At 40.1% G+C, this 19,379-nt stretch overlaps 2 protein-coding genes across 7 annotated transcripts in view; one reads left to right on the top strand and one right to left on the bottom strand.

The window, feature by feature from the left end:
* The window catches only part of CHEK1 (checkpoint kinase 1), a 53,088-nt gene extending 39,002 nt beyond the window's left edge, over positions 1-14,086 (top strand). Inside the window, exon 13 of the mRNA XM_025356511.1 lies at positions 13,760-14,086. The gene's annotated coding sequence lies outside the window, so the exon portion shown is untranslated. The remainder of the gene's footprint in view (positions 1-13,759) is intronic.
* Positions 10,107-19,038, bottom strand: ACRV1 (acrosomal vesicle protein 1). Of its 6 annotated transcripts, none has more exons than XM_025356526.1 (6): positions 18,642-19,038; positions 16,136-16,204; positions 15,746-15,925; positions 15,644-15,685; positions 14,191-14,310; positions 10,107-10,491 (listed from the first exon to the last, which is right to left on the bottom strand). In XM_025356526.1, the coding sequence occupies exons 1-6, from the start codon at positions 18,691-18,693 to the stop codon at positions 10,367-10,369; spliced, it is 588 nt and encodes a 195-aa protein (XP_025212311.1). In that variant the 5' UTR covers positions 18,694-19,038; the 3' UTR covers positions 10,107-10,366. The 6 variants fall into 6 exon arrangements, with proteins under 6 accessions (XP_025212311.1, XP_025212310.1, XP_025212309.1 ...); XM_025356525.1 differs by having other exon boundaries at positions 15,731-15,925; XM_025356524.1 differs by having other exon boundaries at positions 15,746-15,984; positions 16,132-16,204.
* Between the last annotated feature and the right edge of the window lie 341 nt (positions 19,039-19,379).

Consider the following 19,379-nt stretch of genomic DNA (forward strand, 5'->3'; position numbering starts at 1 on the left):
TCATGTTTCTGGTGTCTATCCTAGAATAAGCCTAGATTCTGAAGATTTTTTCCAGCGTTTTTTGTTAAATTTTTACAGTTTAAAGCGTTTCAAATTAATTTTCATATAGGTATGAACCTTAGATTGAATTCCATTTTTTTGCCTCTGAATCTTAAGTTGCTCCACCACTTGTTGAAAGGCTATCTTTCCTTCACTGAATTGCTTTTTTAAAATTTAATATTAGAGAGCAGTTTTAATTTGTATTTATTTTTGTATATTTATGTTTCTTGTTAATTTAAGTTCCTTGTAGATTCTGGGTATTAGACCTTTGTTGAATGCGTGGTTTGCAAATATTTTCTTCCTTTCCATAGATTGTCTCTTTACTCTGTTGATAGTTTCTTTTGCCATGCAGAAGCTCTTTAGTTTAATTAGGTCTCATTTGTCAATTTTTGTTTTTGTTGCAATTGCTTTTCATGTCTTCATCATAAAATCTTTGCCAGGGCCTATGTCAAAATGGTATTTCCTGGGTTATCTTCCAGGGTTTTTATGGTTTTAGTTTTATATTTAAGTCTTTAATTCATCTTGACTTGATTTTTGTTTGTGGTACAAGAAGGGAGTCCAGCTTCAGTCTTCTGCATATGGGTAGTCAGTTATCGCAGCATCATTTATTGAGTCCTTTTTCCATTGCTTGTTTGAATCCACTTTCCGTTTGAGTCCTTTTACCCTTGCTTGTTTTTGTCAACTTGGTCAAAGATCAGATGGTTGTAGGTGTGCAGCATTACTTCTGTGCTCTCTATTCTGTTCCACAAGTCTGTGTGTCTGCTTTTGTACTTAGTGCTATGCTGTTTTGGTTACTGTAGCCTTGCAGTATAGTTTGAAGTGAGGTAGTATGATGCCTCCAGAATAATAGCCATTTTAACAGGAGAGATATCTCAGTGTGGTATTGACATGCATTTCCCTGCTGATTAGTCATGTGGAACTTTTTTTTTTTTTTTTTTTTTTGAGACAGAGTCTCACTCTGCTGCCCAGACTAGAGTGCAGTGGAGCGATCTCAGCTCACTGCAACCTCCACCTGGGTTCAAGCAATTCTCCTACCTCAGCCTCCCAAGTAGCTGGGATTACAGGCGCCTGCCACTATGCCTGGCTAATTTTTTGTATTTTTAGTAGAGACGGGGTTTTACCATGTTGGACAGGCTGGTCTGGAACTCCTCAAGTGATCCACCCATCTCAGCCTCCTAAAGTGCTGGGATTACAGGTGTGAGCCACCACGCCTGGCCGAACATTTTTTCATATACCTATTGGCCATTTGTATGTCCTTTGAGAAACGTCTGTTCAGTTCTTTAGCCCATTTTAAAATCAGATTTGTTTTATTTGCTACTGAGTTGTCTGAGTTCCATATGAATTCTGGTTATTAGTCTCTTGTCAGATGGATACTTTGCAAATATTTTCTCCCATTCTGTTGGTTGTCTCTTCATTCTGATTTTTTTTTTGCTGTGCAGAAATGTTTTAGCTTGATATAATTCAGTTTATTTTTGCTTTTGTTGCCTGTACTTGTGATGTCTTCCACAGAAAAACCTTTGAAACCCAGACCCGTGTCCTCTTAGTGTTTTCCAGATGTTTTCTTCTAGTAGTTTTATAGCTGCAGGTCCTACATTTAGACCTTTAATCCATTTTCAGTTGTTTTTATGTGTGTGTATGGTGAAAGATACGGATCTAGTTTCGTTCTTTTGCCTATGGATATCCAGTTTTTCTAGAATCATTTATTGAAGAGACTGTCCCCAGCGTAGGTTCTTGGCATCTTTGTTGAAAATGAGTTAGCTGTAAAAATGTGGATTTATTTCTGGGTTCTCTGTTCTGTTTCACTGGTCTACACATGTATCTGTATTCTGGTATCGGTCTGTTGGTTACTATAGCTTTGTAGTATAATTTGAAGTCAGGTGGTATGATATCTCCAGCTTTGTTCTTTGTTGTTGTTGTGTTGATTTCTGTCCTTGATGTTGATATGTCATGTTTATTGATTTGCATATGTTGAACTATCCTTACATCCCTGGGATGAATTCTACTTGATCATGGGGAAGATCTTTTTAATGCATTTTTTTATTCTGTTTTATAGTATTTTGTTGACGATTTTTGCATCTATATTTATCAGGGATATTGGCCTGTAATTTTCTTTTTATGTTACGTCTTTGCCTGATTTTGGTATTATGGTAGTGCTGGCCTGGTAAATTCAGTTTGAAAGTATTCCCTCCTCTTGGCTTTTTTGAGTAGTTAGAGTGGAATTGATATTAGTTGTTCTTCAAATGTTTGATAGAATTCAGCAGTGAATCCATCAGGTCCTGAGCTTTTCTTTGTTTTTTTTTTGTTGTTGTTGTTGGTTGGTTGTTTTGTTTCTTTATTATTATACTTTAAGTTCTAGGGTCATGTGCACAACGTGCAGGTTTGTTACATATGTATACATGTGCCATGTTGGTGTGCTGCACCCACTAACTCGTCATTTACATTAGGTATATCTCCTAATGCTATCCCTCCCCTGCTCCCCACAATAGGACCTGGTGTGTGATGTTCCCCACCCTGTGTCCAAGTGTTCCACTTATTCAGTTCTCACCTATGCGTGAGAACATGCTTAAGTGTCAGACCTAAAACCATAAAAACCCTAGAATAAAACTTAGGCAATACTATTCAGGACATAGGCATGGGCAAGGACTTTATGTCTAAAACACCAAAAGCAATGGCAACAAAAGCCAAAATTGACAAATGGGATCTAATTAAACTAAAGAGCTCCTGCACAGCAAAAGAAACTACCATCAGAGTGAACAGGCAACCTACAGAATGGGTGAAAATTTTTGCAATCTGCCCATCTGACAAAGGGCTAACATCCAGAATCTACAAATAACTTAAACAAATTTACAAGAAAAAAATCAAACAACCCCATCAAAAAGTGGGCAAAGGATATGAACAGACACTTCTCAAAAGAAGACATTTATGCAGCCAACAGACAGATGAAAAAATGCTCATCATCACTGGCCATCAGAGAAATGCAAATCAAAACCACAGTGAGATACCATCTCACACCAGTTAGAACGGCGATCATTAAAAAGTCAGGAAACAACAGGTGCTGGAGAGGATGTGGAGAAATAGGAACACTTTTACACTGTTGGTGGGACTGTAAACTAGTTCAACCATTGTGGAAGACAGTGTGGCGATTCCTCAAGGATCTAGAACTAGAATTACCATTTGACCTAGCCATCCCATTACTGGGAATATACCCAAAGGATTATAAGTCATGCTGCTATAAAGACACATGCACACGTATGTTTATTGCAGCACTATTCACAATAGCAAAGACTTGGAGCCAACCCAAATGTCTATCAATGACAGACTGGATTAAGAAAATGTGGCACATATATACCATGGAATACTATGCAGCCATAAAAAAAGATGAGTTCATGTCCTTTGCAGGGACATGGATGAAGCTGGAAACCACCATTCTCAGCAAACTATCGCAAGGACAGAAAACTGAGCTTTTCTTTGATGGAAGACTTTTTATTACTGCTTTGATCTTGCTACTCATCATTGATATGTTCAGGTTTTCCATTTCTTCATGGTTCAATCTTGATAGGTTATTTGTATCCAGGAATTTATCCATGTCTTCTAGCTTTTCCAATTTTTGGGCATATAGTTGTTCATGATGACTATCATGATGACTAATGATCTTTTGTGTTTCTGTGGTACTAGTTGTCATTTTTCCTTTTTCATCTCTGATTTTATTTATTTGGGTCTTCACTTCTGTTTTTTTTTTTCTTTTCTTTTCTTTTCTTTTTTTATTTCTTGCATCTTGTTGATCTTTTCCAAAAAACAACTTTTTGTTTTATCTTATGCACTTTTGTCTAAATTTATTTATTTATTTATTTCTACCTTGATCTTTATTTCTTTGCTTCTCTTAACTTTGGATTTGATTTTTTTTTAAAAAAATTGTTTCTTTGTTTTAGTTCCTTGAGGTGCATTTTTAGGGTTTTTTTCCTATTTTTTTATGTAAGCATTTATTGCTACTAATTTCCGTTTTAGCGCGACTTTTGCTGGATCCCATAGGTTTTGATGTAGTGTTTCCATTTTCATTTGTTTTAAGAAATTTTTAGTTTTACTTCTAATTTTTTTTTTAACTTATTGGTCTTTCAGAAGCACATTGTTTAATTTTCATGTATTTGTACAACTTCCAAAGTTCCTTTTATTATTGATTTCTAGTTTTATTCCAGTGTGGTTGGGCAGTATACTTGATATGATTTTGACTTTTTTGAATTTGTTGAGACTTGTTTTGTGGCCTCTCATATGGTCTGACTTGAAATGTGTTCCATATGTGATGACAAGAATATGTATTCTGCAGTAGTTGGAGGAAATGTTCTATCAATGTCTGTTAGATCTGTTTGGTCTAAAGTGTAATTTACCTCTGATGTTTCTTTGATGATCTGGATGATCTGTTCACTGCCGAAGTGGGTCTTTGACGGCCCCTAATATTACTGTACTGCAGTCGGTCTCTTCCTTTAGATCTAGTAATATTTGCTTTATATATTTAGGTGCTATGGTGCTGGGTACATGTATATTTACTATTTTTATTTTTCTTGCTATATTGACCTCTTTAACAATCTGTAAGGATGTTATTTATTTCCTTTTACAGTTTTCACTTAAAGTCTATTTGATATAAATACAGGTACTCCTGCTGTTTTTTGCTTTCTGTTTACTTGGCATATATTTCTGCAACTCTTCGCTTTCAGTTTATATGTATCTTCGTAGTTAAAGTGAGTTTCTTGGGGGCAGGATGTAGTTGAATCTTGATTTCTTTTTTCAATCCATTCAGCCAACTTCTTTGTTGTTGTTTTGGTTTTGTTTTTTTTTTTTTAAGAAAAATTTATCTTTGTTATAGATTAAAGGGTACACATGCCAGTTTATTACATGGGATAATTTCACGATGCTGAGACTTAGGGTCCCAGTGATCCTCTCACCAAGCTAGTAATCATAGTACCCAACAGATCTTCAGGTCTTTCCCCTCTCTCTCTCTCTCTCCTAGCTATTGATCCCCACTGTCTATTGTTCTTATCTTTACATTCATGTATACTCCATATTTAGCTTCCACTTACAGATGAGAGCATGTTGTATTTGGTTTTCTCTTCTTGCATTAGGTCACTTAGGATAAAGGCCTCCTGCTCCATCCATGTTGCTGAAAAGGTCATTATTTCATTCTTTTTCATGACTGCATATTATTCCTTTGTGAATGTATACCATATTTTCTTTATCCAGTCCACCATTGATGGGCACTTAAGTTGAGTCCATGTCTTTGCTATTGTGAATAGTGCTGCATTGAGCATATGGGTGCATGTGTCCTTTTGGCAGAATATTTTATTTTGGGTATATACCTAGTAGTGGGATTTCTGGGTTGAATAATTCTATTTTAAGTTTTTTGCAAAATCGCCAAACTGCTTTCCATAGTGGCTGAACTAGTTTGCATTCCCAGCTACAGTGTTCCCTTTTCTCTGCAGCCTCACCGACCTCTGTTGTTTTTGACCATGCTGTTTTGATTACTGTAGCCTTAGAGTATGGCTTGAAGTCAGGCAGTGTGATGCCTCTGGCTTTGTTCTTTTTGCTTAGTATTGCTTTGGTTATTCAGGCTCTTTTTTGGTTCCAAATGAATTCAGAATAAATTTTTCTAATTCTGTGGAAAATGATATGAGTATTTTGGTAGGGATAGTGTTGTCTTCGCAAATCACTTTGGTATTATGGCCATTTTAACTGTATTGATTTTTCCAATCCATGAGCATGGAATATTTTTCCATTTATTTGTGTTGTTTCTGATTTCTTTCAGTAGGAGAACTTGTATCGTTTACCTTCTTGGTTAGATGAATTCTTAGGTATTTCATATTTTTTATGACTATTGTAAATGAGATTGTGCTCTTGACTTGGTTCTCAGCTGGAACACTATTGTTTTATAAAAATGCTAGTGATTGTTGTACATTTATTTAGTCAATTCCAGGAGCCTTGTGTCAGATTCTCAGGGTTTTTTATGTATGGAGTCATATTGTCAGTAAAGAGAGATAGTTTGACTTCTTTCCCTATTTGAGTGACTTTCATTTCTTTTTCTTGCCTCATTGCTCTGGCTAGGACTTCCAGTACTAAGTTTTTTGTTTTTGAGACAGAGTCTCACTCTGTCACACAGACTGGAGGGCAGTGGCATGATCTCAGTTCACTGCAACATCTGCCTCCCAGATTCAAGCAATTCTTGTGTCTCAGCCTCCCAAGTAGCTGGAATTACAGGTGCGTGCCACCATGCCCGGCTAATTTTTGTATTTTTGGATGAGACAGGGTTTTACTGTGTCGGCCAGGCTGGTCTCGATCTCCTGACCTCAAGTGATCCGCCCACATCAGCCTCCCAAAAAGTGCTGGGATTACAGGCTTGAGCCACCACACCCGGCTGATTTTTAAGTTACTATTTTCATTGTAAGGATTAGTCCAAATAATGTATCCCATCATTAAGTCTCAGTTAAGTCTCATCATTAAGTCTCAGTTGCTAATATCTAATTAATTCAATATGTATTTCCTTAGAATAAAAAGACCTCATAGACAACCTAGTTTAGTTAACGGAAATGAGGGTATTTAACATTGATATAACACTATTGTCTAGTTCAAGGTCCATATTCGAATTTTATCAGTTCTAATAATGTCTTTTTTTTTTTTTTTTTTTTTTGAGATGGAGTCTTGCTCTGTCGCCCAGGCTGGAGTGCAATGGCACGGTCTCGGCTCACTGCAACCTCCACTTCCTGGGTTTAAGTGATTCTCCTGCCTCAGCCTCCCGAGTAGCTGGGATTACAGGTGCCCACCACTACGCCTGGCTAATTTTTGTATTTTTTTGGTAGAGATGGGATTTCACCATGTTGACCAGGCTAGTCTCGAACTGCTTACCTCGTGATCCACCCGCCTCAGCCTCCCAAAGTGCTGGGATTACAGGCGTGAGCCGCTGCGCCTGGTGGTGCCTAGGTATATTTATTTGTATTTATCCTGGCTTGGGTTTATTGAGCTTCTTAGATTTATAAGTTTATGTTTTTCACCCAATTTGGCAAAATTTAGTTATTATTTATTTAAATGCCTTTTTCTGTCTCATCTCTTTCTTATTGACTACAATGTCTTATTATTTATGTTCCACAATTCATTGAAGCTTTATTTTCTTTAATTCTTTTCCTGTGTTCTTCAGATTCGATAGTTACTATTGATCTGTCTTCAAATTTGGTGACTAAACATGGTCTCCAATATGCTATTAAACCATGTGGGGATTTTTCTCAATTACTGCACTTCTTAGTACAATAAATACAATAATTTCCATTGGTTCATTTTTATAGTTTCAGTATCTATGTTAAGATTCATTGCCTGTTTATTCATATGACACTATTTTCCTTTACATTCTTGAATGTAATAGCTGTTTATTGCCTTTGTTCACTTTATTCCAATACCTGTGATTCATTTGGGGGTTAAGGTCTATAGACTGCTTTTTTTCTTGGCTACGGGTCACAATTCCCTGCTTTTTCTATGTATAACAATTTTTTATTACATAGTAGACATAGTAAATGAGGAATTGTAGAGATTCTGGGCTCTTTATGTTCCTCTGAAGAGTACTGACTTTTGTTCCATTAGGTCTGTCTCCTTTAATGTGGACAGAAGCTAAAATCTCTGCCCTGTTTTTTCAGCTTTCAGATTTTTTTTTTTTTTTTTTTTTTGAGACGGAGTCTTCGCTCTGTCACCCAGGCTGCAGTGCAGTGGCATGATCTTGGCTCACTGCAAGCTCCACCTCCCGGGTTCATGCCATTCTCCTGCCTCAACCTCCCAAGTAGCTGGGACTACAGGTGTCCGCCACCTCGCCCAGCTAATTTTTTTTTTTTTTTTTTTAATGTATTTTTAGTAGAGACAGGGTTTCACCATGTTAGCCGGGATGGTCTTGATCTCCTGACTTCATGATCCGCCTGCCTCAGCCTCCCAAAGTGCTGGGATTACAGGCGTGAGCCACCGCGCCCGGCCGTGATGTTATTGTTTTTGAGCCTCTTGGAGTCAGTGACCAGACAAGAATTTGGTCAGAGGTTATCCTCACATTTAGAGGCTTCTCTGTGGCTGTCTTCTTTTCGGGAGTACCCCCTAATTTTGCAGCTGCTCTGCTAGCCCCAACCTATGTTCTCTGAAACCTCAAACCAGTGGCTTTTTGCCAGCCTGTGATGCATGGATTGAGAAGTAACCTCAAGCATAAGCTCACACATCTTCTCTTTTTAGTGGTTTGGAGGAGCTTTCAAATCATTTTTTTATGTTTTGTCCAGAACATATAATTGTTATCTGTGAGAGGGTTACTTCAAATTATTCCACTATAAATGGAAGCCAGAATTTTCCTACCCTTAAATTTTTTTTTAAGATGAGTCTCACTGTGTTGCCCAGGCTGTATTTGAACTCCTGGGCTCAAGTGATTATCCCACCTCAGCCTCCCAAGTAGGTAGGCCTATAGACATGAACCATCATACTCAGCTAATTTTTAAACTTTTTATAGAGATGGGGTCTTGCTGTGTTGCCCAAGCTGATCTCAAATGATTTTCTGCCTCACCCTCCCAAAGCACTGGGATTACAGATGTGAGCCATCATGCCTGGCTCCTTAAATTTTAACAACATGTTTGAACTTACATTTTTCTCTCATCACCTATACCTAATAGACTATTATCTTCTCCCTTCAAAGGAAGAGAAATTAGTGTTGACGATGTTGGCAAGCTTTCATTTCCCTTCTGGCCAAGTTGAAAATTCATTTGGGATTTTAGTTCCTGGTTTGGGGATTTTATTTTTCTATACTATTTTATCTAGGGATATGGGTATAAGTTCAAAATAATTTTCATTCGGAAGTTTGAAGATGTTCCATTTTCTTCCAGTTTACCATTATTGCCAGTGAAGAGCTTGTTACCAGTATATTTTTGGGAAGGGGTCATGATGTGTATATATGTTAAAATTTTAAATTTTATATATGGTAAAATTGACTTGACTTCTTGTTGTACTGTTCTAAGGGTTCTTTTTTTTTTTTTTTTTTTGAGACGGAGTCTCGCTCTGTCGCCCAGGCTGGAGTGCAGTGGCCAGATCTCAGCTCACTGCAAGCTCCGCCTCCCGGGTTTATGCCATTCTCCTGCCTCAGCCTCCCGAGTAGCTGGGACTACAGGCGCCCGCCACCTCGCCCGGCTATTTTTTTGTATTTTTTAGTAGAGACGGGGTTTCACTGTGTTAGCCAGGATGGTCTCGATCTCCTGACCTCGTGATCCGCCCGTCTCGGCCTCCCAAAGTGCTGGGATTACAGGCTTGAGCCACCGCGCCCGGCCTTGTTCTAAGGGTTCTTAGAACCATTCTGGCTACTTTCATTGTGGTGGAGACGGCTTAGATTTAGGTCATGCAGATTTGGTTGTGGAATCTGCCTATACCTCTCTCTAGCTCTGTAACCTTGGTAAATTTGGAACAACAGGGAGTATGAATAAAGGAAACATCTCTGTGTCACATTCCCTTATTTGTAAAAAAGGATGATCTTTGCTGTCTACCCCTTTGGGCTCTTTCCTGAGGATCAGATGAGACCATGTATATGAAAACACCTTGAAGAACATAACACTTATATGAGTGAGGGACGGTTTAGTATTTCCATTTGCCTTCCTGTCCTGAATAGATGATTCAGTAACATTGTGTGTGAAAAAAATTATTTAAGCATTATAAACTGCTATAATATATAGCAAATAAGGAATCATTGTACTATTACTACGTTAGTAGTGGACTACTGAAGACTGGAAACTCTCAAGAGCCAAAGAAGTGTTGAGTTTTTGTATGCCATAATAAACGGAAGAGTGTGTAGGGATAGAAAAGTAGGGGTGTCAGAAGTACCTGCAACGTTGTTTACACCCTGTAAAAGATTAATACCTACTTTGCATTCCTCTTTGTTGTCTCTGTCCTTGGAGACTCCTTTACTTTCATAAATATAGAATGCTTACAAAATGCACCCACTTTAGTGTCAGCGTGGAAGGAAGCTGCATGTTGACCCTACTACTAGATTAATGGAGGAAAAAAAAGTCTGTCTTGAGCCTGTGTGCTTTAACGATGTGAAGTTTATTGAAAAAAAAAATCAGGAATATTGAGAGATAGAGTTGGAGCAGGGAAGATAGGACAGAGAAGAATGGATAAAAGCATGAATAGAAGAAGAAAGATAGGATGTTTGAGCATCCTAATGCTCAGGCAGAGGCAGACGTGGTCAGTTGTTGACTGGGGAAGGAACTAAATATAAAATGAGCCAAATAGAATGATAGAGACTTTTTACTGCCTGAGTCAAAACAAGCAAAGGCCCAGACTTCTAGATCTTATTACAGAAAGATTGATTCCGACAGCATATAATTTGCATCCTGGTTCCATGGGAGAAGAGGTTCATAGATGGGCACATGTTCTCACACCCTTGAACCATGAATTGGAGTTTTCCACCTGAAAGGAACAGAGACAGACTAGTGAGCAGAAAACTGTCCTCTTTGTCTTCCAACCTTAGCCTTTATCTGTGATGCTCAGTGTCTCCATGCAGGATGGCCAAGACCTCCACTTGTACATTATCCCTTCTCCTCTTCTCTTTGCTTCCTCTGGGACCTTGCCCCCCGTCAGTTGCCCACTCCTTTCTTATCAGTCTCTTTCAATGGACTCCTTTTGGTTTACAAGGATACAAATTTAAAATACTTTCTCTTAATTGTGCTACTCTCCTAGCACTATCCTTCCTTTCACTACAGCCTTCCCAGAGTCTGCCTATCCCTTCACCTTGGCCCCTCACACACGGAATCATGACCCTACTATGCTGAAAATTCTCTCTCAAAGGTCATAGAGATCTATTCATCAAATTCTGCAGCCTTTTCTCAGGACTTTTTTTAACCTCTTTGCTTGCATATCATAGTGTAGACTACACCGTGTTTCGTTTTTTTTTTTTTTTAGACAGTCTCGTTCTGTCGCCCAGGCTGGAGTGCAGTCATGCAATCTCGGCTCACTGCAACCTCCGCCTCCAGGGTTCAAGCGATTCTCCTGCCTCAGCCTCCTGAGTAGCTGGGACTACAGGCGCACCACCACACCTGGCTAATTTTTGTATTTTTAGTAGAGACAGGGTTTCACCATGTTAGTCAGGCTGATCTCGAACTGCTGACCTTGTGATCCACCTGCCTTGGCCTCCCAAAGTGCTGGGATTACAGGCGTGAGCCACTGCACCTGGCCTGAAACTATACCCCTTCTTGATACTCTCTGCTCCTGATGAGGTCTTCCCCACTGCTCATCTACTCCTCTGGATCCAATTATTTCTGCTCTCCCAAGTTGAATTCTCACATTACCAGCTAACTGATGATCACCTCCATGCCAATATGTTAAGGGCATCTAAAACTTACTGCGCGCAAAATGAAACTCATTACCTTCCTCCCCAAACCTGCTTGTTCTTGTGAGTTTCCTTTATATACTTCCTATACCACTCCTTCAAAACCTCTGTCATCTCTGATTCTTCCCTTTGCTTTTTCCATCCAATTTGTTGTGAAGTTCTGTCAGTTCTACTTGTAATCTAGGTTGTTTCTGTCACTCAGTTTCCATTTATCAAACATTTGGCCGGGAGTGGTGGCTTATACCTGTAATCCCAGCACTTTGGGAGGCCATGGTGGGTGGATCACTTGAGGCCAGGAGTTCGAGACCAGCCTGGCCAACATGGTGAAACACTGTCTCTACTAAAACTGCAGAAATTCGCCGGCCTTAGTGGCAGGCGCCTGTGATCCCAGCTACTCAGGAGGGTGAGGCAGGAGAATCGCTTGAGCCTTGGGGGCAGAGGTTGCAGCGAGCTGAGATCATGCCACTGCACTCCAGGCTGAGCAAACAGCAAGACTCCATCTCAAAAAAAAAAAAAAAATTAAGGGACCTAGTAAGGAACTATGCTAGACTCTGGAGAATGCAAAGATTAATAACATCATTTGATGTCAAGAGCTGAGAGAGATTTAAAAAAAAATAGCCAATTATGACATGAAATGGAAAAACCATGTTATATGCTATGCTGGCAAATAAGTGATTAATTTTGGTATTTTGATTAAGGGGGGCATATTATCAAGGAAATTCTTAGGAAGGAAGTGATATTGAACTAAGCTATGAAGAACTGGTAGCATTTTGATTAGTATAGAAGGGAAAGAGGATAATTTCAGGCTGAAGCATAATTGGAGAAAAAACATGAAAACATGAAACTGTTAAGGAAATGGTGACTTGCGTAGCTGGAGTAAGTGTAGAGTGTAAACAGGGATGCAGAATGAGTGAAAAGACATGGGAGAGATGTTAATACGTCTTTCCATCAGTCACTCCTATTACCTTTTACTGAAACATTACAATAGCCCTTTAACAGGTTCTCTTGTGTCCACTGTAACTTGCTTCTAAGGTAATCTTCCTGAAGAAGCGCTTTGACCAACCTGGATGGGCTATTGGCTCTGCCTAGTCCTAGTAACATGTCTAGGCAAGCTGTTTCTCTTTTCTAAATTTGTTCCCTTTCTGTTAACAGAAATAAAACATTCCTACTTTGTGAGGATTAAATGAGAAAGTGTATTTTAAAATGTATCTCATACTGTCTGGGAGCAATAAATAAAGGAGAACTATTAAATTCAAACTCTTTAACTGACACCGAAGCTCTTGTGTCAACTGGCTCCAGTCAACCTTTCCAAGTTTATCTTCTATGTCTCTGCTCACCATCCTCGAAAAATTCTTTGTTCTTTTTCCTATTTACATCCTGCACTTTTCTGACTTTTGCTTTCAGAATTCCCTGTCTCTGGAATACCCATCACCCATTGCTGTATGACTAAATCAGTATCTCTTTAATCTTGACTGCACATCGGAATTGTCTAGGAGCCTTTTAAAAAATACTGATGCCTGGATTCTATCCCCAGAGATTCCGGTTTAATTGCTTTGGTGTAGCCTGAATATTAGGATTTTTTAAAAGCTGCTCAGGTGATTGTAATGTGCAAACAAGATTGAGGACTACTGGCCCAAATCGTAAATGTTCCCCCAAAGCCTTTTCTGAATACCACCTTCTCCCCATACTTCTCTACACCTCTAATCTTCCCTTTCCCTGAACTCTCTGCACTTTATACGTGCCTTTCTTAAGACACCATTTTCTCCCTTGTGATATTATTTCTTATTTCTTACATTATAACATAATAATCTCTTTGTACACAGTCTATATTTGAGTCATCTTTCTGTAGGGGCTCATGGTACGTGTCATTAATGTTTTCCGAGTGATGGTGGATGAATGCATGCGTGTAGAAATGGGAAAATGACATTTCTAGTGAGGGAGAAGAAAAACTACAAGAGGAGTCAGGCAGTGTGGTTCCTGGGATGGAAATAACCAGGACCCCTTGTTTTAGGGATGAGGAACTGAGAATATGGGTGGAGAGGTGTGGGAATATACTCGGACAGGTCTGGTAACCTGTGAACACAGACTTGTAGACAGTTGTTTATTTGTTTATCCATTCAGTATTTACTAAATCCCTACCATACACTTTACATTGTGCTCGGTCCCAGGAATATATAGCTGTAGCTTACAGTCAGTGTCTCAATGGCTCATGGGGCAATCGACACATTGCTTTAATAGGAAGAGACAGCTAGTCTCCCTGCCTTCTCTTAGGCCTAATGGGAAGGGCATGTACCTCTTCCTCTCAACCTGGGATTCTATTCTTTATTTTCTTTCTTTAGTTTTTTTTAGTTGGAGTTTCACTCTTGTCTCCCAGGCTGGAGTGCAATGGCATGATCTCGGCTCACTGCAACCTCCGCCTCCTGGGTTCAAGCAATTCTCCTGCCTCAGCCTCCCAAGTAGCTGGGATTACAGGTGCCCACCACCACGCCTGGCTAGTTTTTGTATTTTTAGTAGAGATGGGGTTTTACCATGTTGGCCAGGCTGGTCTGGAACTTCTGACCTCAAGTGATCCTCCCACCTTGGCCCCCCAAAGTGCTGGGATTATAGGCATGAGCTACCTCGCCCAGCAAGGGATTCTGTTCTTAGTCCTTGAAAAAATAAAGTTCTGAATCTTCAGGTTCCTTGATTCTTTCCTGGGCCCCTGTCACTCCAACTGCCCCCTGTCAGAAGTAAGTTGATGTGTTCTTAGGCAGAGATTGCCTCATGAAGTCCCCATATACCTTCGAAGATCTTCTTTAACATGCATTGCTGGGAATTCTGAGTGATGCAGGTTCCCTCTCCACGAAGACATCTTCCTTGATCATTCATATAAGCACATGTGTAGCAATTTAATATTGTGCCTGAAAATTTAAGATAAGCCTGGTGACATTTCTTTGTGGACCAGATGTGTAGCCGTGATTCACATCTGGGAGGGGTAATGGGCAATAGGTGGCATGGATACTACACATTTATTTCTTAGTTCTTATTGGGGATCTGAGGGCCCTGTGTCTGATAGACCTGTGCCAGAGAAAATTCCGTCATTCTTACTTCTTCATCTCTGACCCTCATTGCTGATGAATCCCAAATGTCTCTCTCTAATATTTTTACCTCAGTCCATATCCACATTGACTTCCTGGGCATTTATCGTTAGATGCCCTCTGTCATGTGACACCGTAGGAGTAAAATCTATGTGTGATTTTCATCTCCCTTTTGTACTCCCCACCATACTCTCACCCACAAGGCACAAACACCTGGAGTCATAGTTGACCGATTAATAAGCTATGTTAGAATGCTCTAACATTGCAAACCCCGTGAAGAGTCTGCGTCCTTCTCCATTTTCAGATTGCCCTTACTGAAGGTCACTAACGGCACACTCTTTGAAATACGTCCCATGTTGTCTCTTTTACTGTCTCTACTGCTAATCCCCCAGTTTGGGAAGCATAAAGAAGGGGAAAGATGATGGGCTTTGCACAGTCTTAAGTTTGAATCCAAGGTGTGCCACTTTCTAGCCATGTGACATTGGACATATTACATTTGCCTCTTTCATCTGAAAATTTAGAATAATTATATGTATACAATAGAGTGAAATGTGAACTATGTCTGGTAATAACTTGAGGCATCAAACTTTAGGTCTTGTTTTCTTTCCCAGAACAAACCCTTTTAATTAAGAGGAACAGACTAGCAGTTGTCCTAGGAACTCATTTCGGGATCTAACAGAAAATAGCTTTACATTCCAAGTTCAAACAAAAAGAACCACCAGCTGCACACATCTCTTTACCGAATTTGTAAAGTTACAGCATTCTAACATGGTTTAAGAGGCAGGGTTAGCATAAAGCTAATGAAGGTTAGTCTTCAGAACTCTGCGCTTTCATGAGCCCCTTCCAGGGAAGTTGGAAGGGCTGTGTATTCATAATTTCTTATGGAGAGTGAAGTTGGAGGGGTACTGGCATTTTGTATTTGTTTTATTTTTCTTATAGAGGGCCCTCCATATCGTTTAGCTTTCAGGCTCCCACAAAACTTAGATCCTGCCTCTTGGTATGATTGTGAAGAAACCTAGAGAGTCTTCGAGAGAGCTATTTGTGAAGTGTTAACAATTCTTTCTTCTGCACTCCTTCCCTAAAATTGGGTTTTCTTGATGTGTTCCCCATTTCCCACCTTAAGTCAATGACTGGCACCCATCCCAACGTGGCTCACCTGTAGATATGCTTGAAATTGGTGCACCTGAAGGCTGTTCCCCTGAAGGCTTTTCACTCAAAGCATGCTCACCCAAAGACTGTTCACCTGAAGCGTGCTCACCTGAAGGCTGTTCACCCGAAGGCTGTTCACCTGAGGCGTGCTCACCAGAAGGCTGTTCACCGGAGGCATGTTCACCTGAAAGCTGTTCATCTGAAGGCTGTTCACCTGATGCATGCTCACCCAAAGACTGTTCACCGGAGAGGTGTTCACCGGAAGGCTGTTCTCCTGAAGGCTGCTCACCTACAGTGTGCTCACCTTCTGCATGTCCAGTCGCAGCAGGCTCACCCGAAGCATGCTCGCTCTCGGCATGTTCTCCAGGAGTGTGCTCAGCCACAGTGTGCTCTCTTGAACCATGCTCACTGGAACCATGCTCACTTAAAGTGTTCAGGCCTGAAGCAGTCTCATATAAAGCCTCAGCATCAGAAGGGTTTTCAAGTGAAAAGAACTCACCTGAAAGCTGCTGAACTGAAGTTTGATGATCTATGGAGCCAGAAGACTCATCAGACTGACCTGATGTTCCTGGGATGGAGAAGGAACAGAAGAGAGATGGTGAAGCTGAGAGAGACACTGGGATAAAGACTATCTTCCTATGAAGTTAGGCTAATGTTATGAGACTCCTAGGTTTCCTATGGGCCTAGATCAGGCACCTGAAGACTGCAGATGTTGGGAGAAATCAACTAAGTACCCCAAAAGGCCATGGAGGACAGAAGTGTTTAGTGAAACACAAAGAGGCCACCTCTGGGATTGAAGGGAAGAATCTTAAGTTCCCCAATATTAAGAACTACGTAGGAGAATCCACTCATCCCTGTACCAAAAGCACCTGAAGGAAAATGAATGTGGCTCCCTGACAAAGTCAGCATCAGGAAGTCAAGGTAACATCACTGATGGAATCAGAAGTTCACCACCAACCCTCCCTCTCATTCCTCTACGGGTGAAAGACAAGAGTGGAGATAGAAGAGGGAGAGAGAAAGCAAGTAGTTTTCAATACCTGAGTATCTGTAACCTAAATTAAGGGTGGAGGAGTTAACCTTTGGACAGGGTAAACTTTAGATGACAAGTATGAGCCCACAAAAATTATCAGATGGGATTAAGTCACCTGTATTTGGTAATGTCAAGTTTTTTCTCACACTCACTCCCCAAGCCATGTAGGTTGGGGATTCAGAGGGCAAAGTTGCTATAAGCTATTAAGATAAAAAAAATCTAGGCATATTTTATTTATATATATATATAGACACACATATGTATGAATTGTATCCTTGTGACATACCATTTACATTCACTTCATGGAGTTGTCCTGAGTACTTAATAAGATAAATTAATTGTGAAGTGCACCATTGCCTAATACTCGATGAATTTTATTTTTCTTTTCTTCCCACTGCACACTGAGAATTACAGAACTCTTAGATGGTTATTTTTTTCTGGCCAGTTTCTTCTACCTTTAATCCGTCTCTTTTTTTTGTTTTTTTTTTTTTCGTTTCAAAGATAAGAGTCTTGCTCTGTTGCCCAGGCTGGAATACAGTGCCACGATCTCGGCTCACTGCAACCTCTGCCTCCCAGGTTCAAGTGATTCTCCTGCCTCAGCCTCCCAAGTAGCTGGGATTACAGGTGCACGCCACCACGCCTGGCTAATTTTTGTATTTTTAGTAGAGACGGGGTCTCGCCATGTTGGCCAGGCTGGTCTGGAACTTCTGACCTCAAGTGATCCACCCGCCTCAGCCTCCCAAAGTGCTGGGATCAAGGCATGAACCACCGTGTGTCTCATCATCGACTGTCAGACAAATATTCCTTAAGTGTATTTTAAGTGAACAGAAGCAGCAAACAGGTAATTTGATTATCATTCTTTAATTAAACTGAGCCACCTAGAGTAGACAAGTAGACTACAACAACCAAGTTATTTAATTCTAGCCAAAAGCTGAGAGGAATTACTGGATCTTTGAGGCTGAGGTAGTCTAAAACCCCAGAGTACTCAAACTCTAAGAATCTTGTGATAGATACATTTTTCTTGGCACAGTGCAGTACTTATAATCAATGACATTCTAAATGACTAGGGTGAGAATATGTTGATAAAGGAAAGGTAAGATTTAGTAAAGCTTTTAGGAGGTTTTTATTTTTTAAACTTATCACATAAATGCTGTCTACTTGACTGATTTTTCAATAATTAACAAAAGTTTTGATAAAGCATTTCTGATATAGGAAGGAGCATGAAAAATCATGCTAATTTCTTGATCTTATAGTTTATGTCTTGTGTCACCATGTGACTGGCACATACTATCACCTGGTAGCTGTGTATCTACGTTTTTGAGTCAATTTTTGAAGGTCTAACAAAGCAAAAAGCAAAACCTCTGACACTCATCATTATAGAAAATACATTGTTATTTCACTAAAAGCCCAGAGCTCATGGCCTCTTTCTTCTGTAGGAGGCAGGAGGGAACATAGCACACCATGAATGGGGGATCCCGAAAGAAGAGGTGATACAGAAAACTGGATTGATAGAACACAGCCATGAAGAAGAGACTTATGAAGTCTCTGGCCTATAGCTCTGTCGTGTTCTGAGATTGTTTTCTGAACATATCACATCTTCCCATCTCTGTCTTTCCTTGGCACATTAACCACACAAGGATCCCTCACATTTAATTGGTGGGACAGACCTTCATTGGGCTTCTTCAGAACCCCTAAGCCTATTCTTTCATCTCATGCAGCATCAGGTATAAATGTTGAGTGGCTAAAATAAGTAGAAACAAGACTGTGCCAGGCCAGTGGGACCCTCTGACTGTAAAGCTGTGACTAGAGAAATCAAATGGTTCAGGAGCTCTCAGAGTTGGACTTGTTTAGCTGCTCTTGATTCTGACTCAAATTGGTTTGGATGACTGAGAGACTGGTCTTCCTTCTTCAAGGCCTGAAATGTCTTAAGGGAGACCCCTTTTGTATTTACCTGAAGCCTAGATCGAACACTCACCTCTGGCAGATCCAAGGAGATAAAGACTCATTAGTAAGAGAAACATGTTCATCTCGGTTTAGGAAAAGAGGGGATCCTAGTGTGGGCCACAGCTTCTTCACAGAGCTATGAAGCAAACTGCGAGCAAAAGCTCCCAGTGCAGAAGCAGAGCTTCTGGGAATTCTAGAACCTCAGAAGTAGCACATGTTTCTTCACAATGGGTTGGGCTCTGAGATTCTTCTGTAGCCTGTTCAGGCAAGTTGGCCCTTAGCAATCCATTGGTTATTTCACTAGTGAAGACCAATGAGTATTTTCTGTGTGCAGGGTGGTGTGTTGGGGCTATGTGCCCTATCTTTAAAAAAAAAAAAAAAAAAAAAAAGTATTACCAAAAAGCATATTTTTTTTGTAATAAAGTTTAAAAGATATCTACTCTCTTTAAAAGTGATTTTGATGATGAAGTGTGATTGTTGATTATTTTCTGTTTGGCTTTCTAAATCAGCCTTTCTTGGCTCTGATCTGTACCCTGGAAGGCTGACCTCTGTTGACTTTATCACCTGAATGCTAGCTGAATTCGGCTTCAGATTGGGTTTATACAGGACTGGAGGGGAGAAGAGAGAGGGAGAGGAAGAGGGAAGGGAGGAATGGGGAGAAAGAGAGAGAGATTGGAATATTTGTTCTTCCTATTCCCTTCCTGCCACAGTTGACACTGGCTGAGACTACATGACAGCTTCTGTTGGGTGTCCTCTCTTCCATGGCTCC

Source organism: Theropithecus gelada, chromosome 14 (assembly GCF_003255815.1).
Source record: "Theropithecus gelada isolate Dixy chromosome 14, Tgel_1.0, whole genome shotgun sequence".
NCBI classification, from domain to species: Eukaryota; Metazoa; Chordata; class Mammalia; order Primates; family Cercopithecidae; genus Theropithecus; species Theropithecus gelada.

Coding starts and splice junctions, on each gene's coding strand:
- ACRV1 (XM_025356521.1), bottom strand. CDS start 18,693: ATGAACATGTTTCTCTTACTAATGAGTCTTTATCTCCTTGGATCTGCC. Junction 16,205..18,641: donor TCTCCTTGGATCTGCCAGAG/GTGAGTGTTCGA, acceptor TCTCCATCCCAG/GAACATCAGGTCAGTCTGAT. Junction 10,492..14,190: donor GTTAAAGAAGATCTTCGAAG/GTATATGGGGAC, acceptor TGTTCCTTTCAG/GTGGAAAACTCCAATTCATG.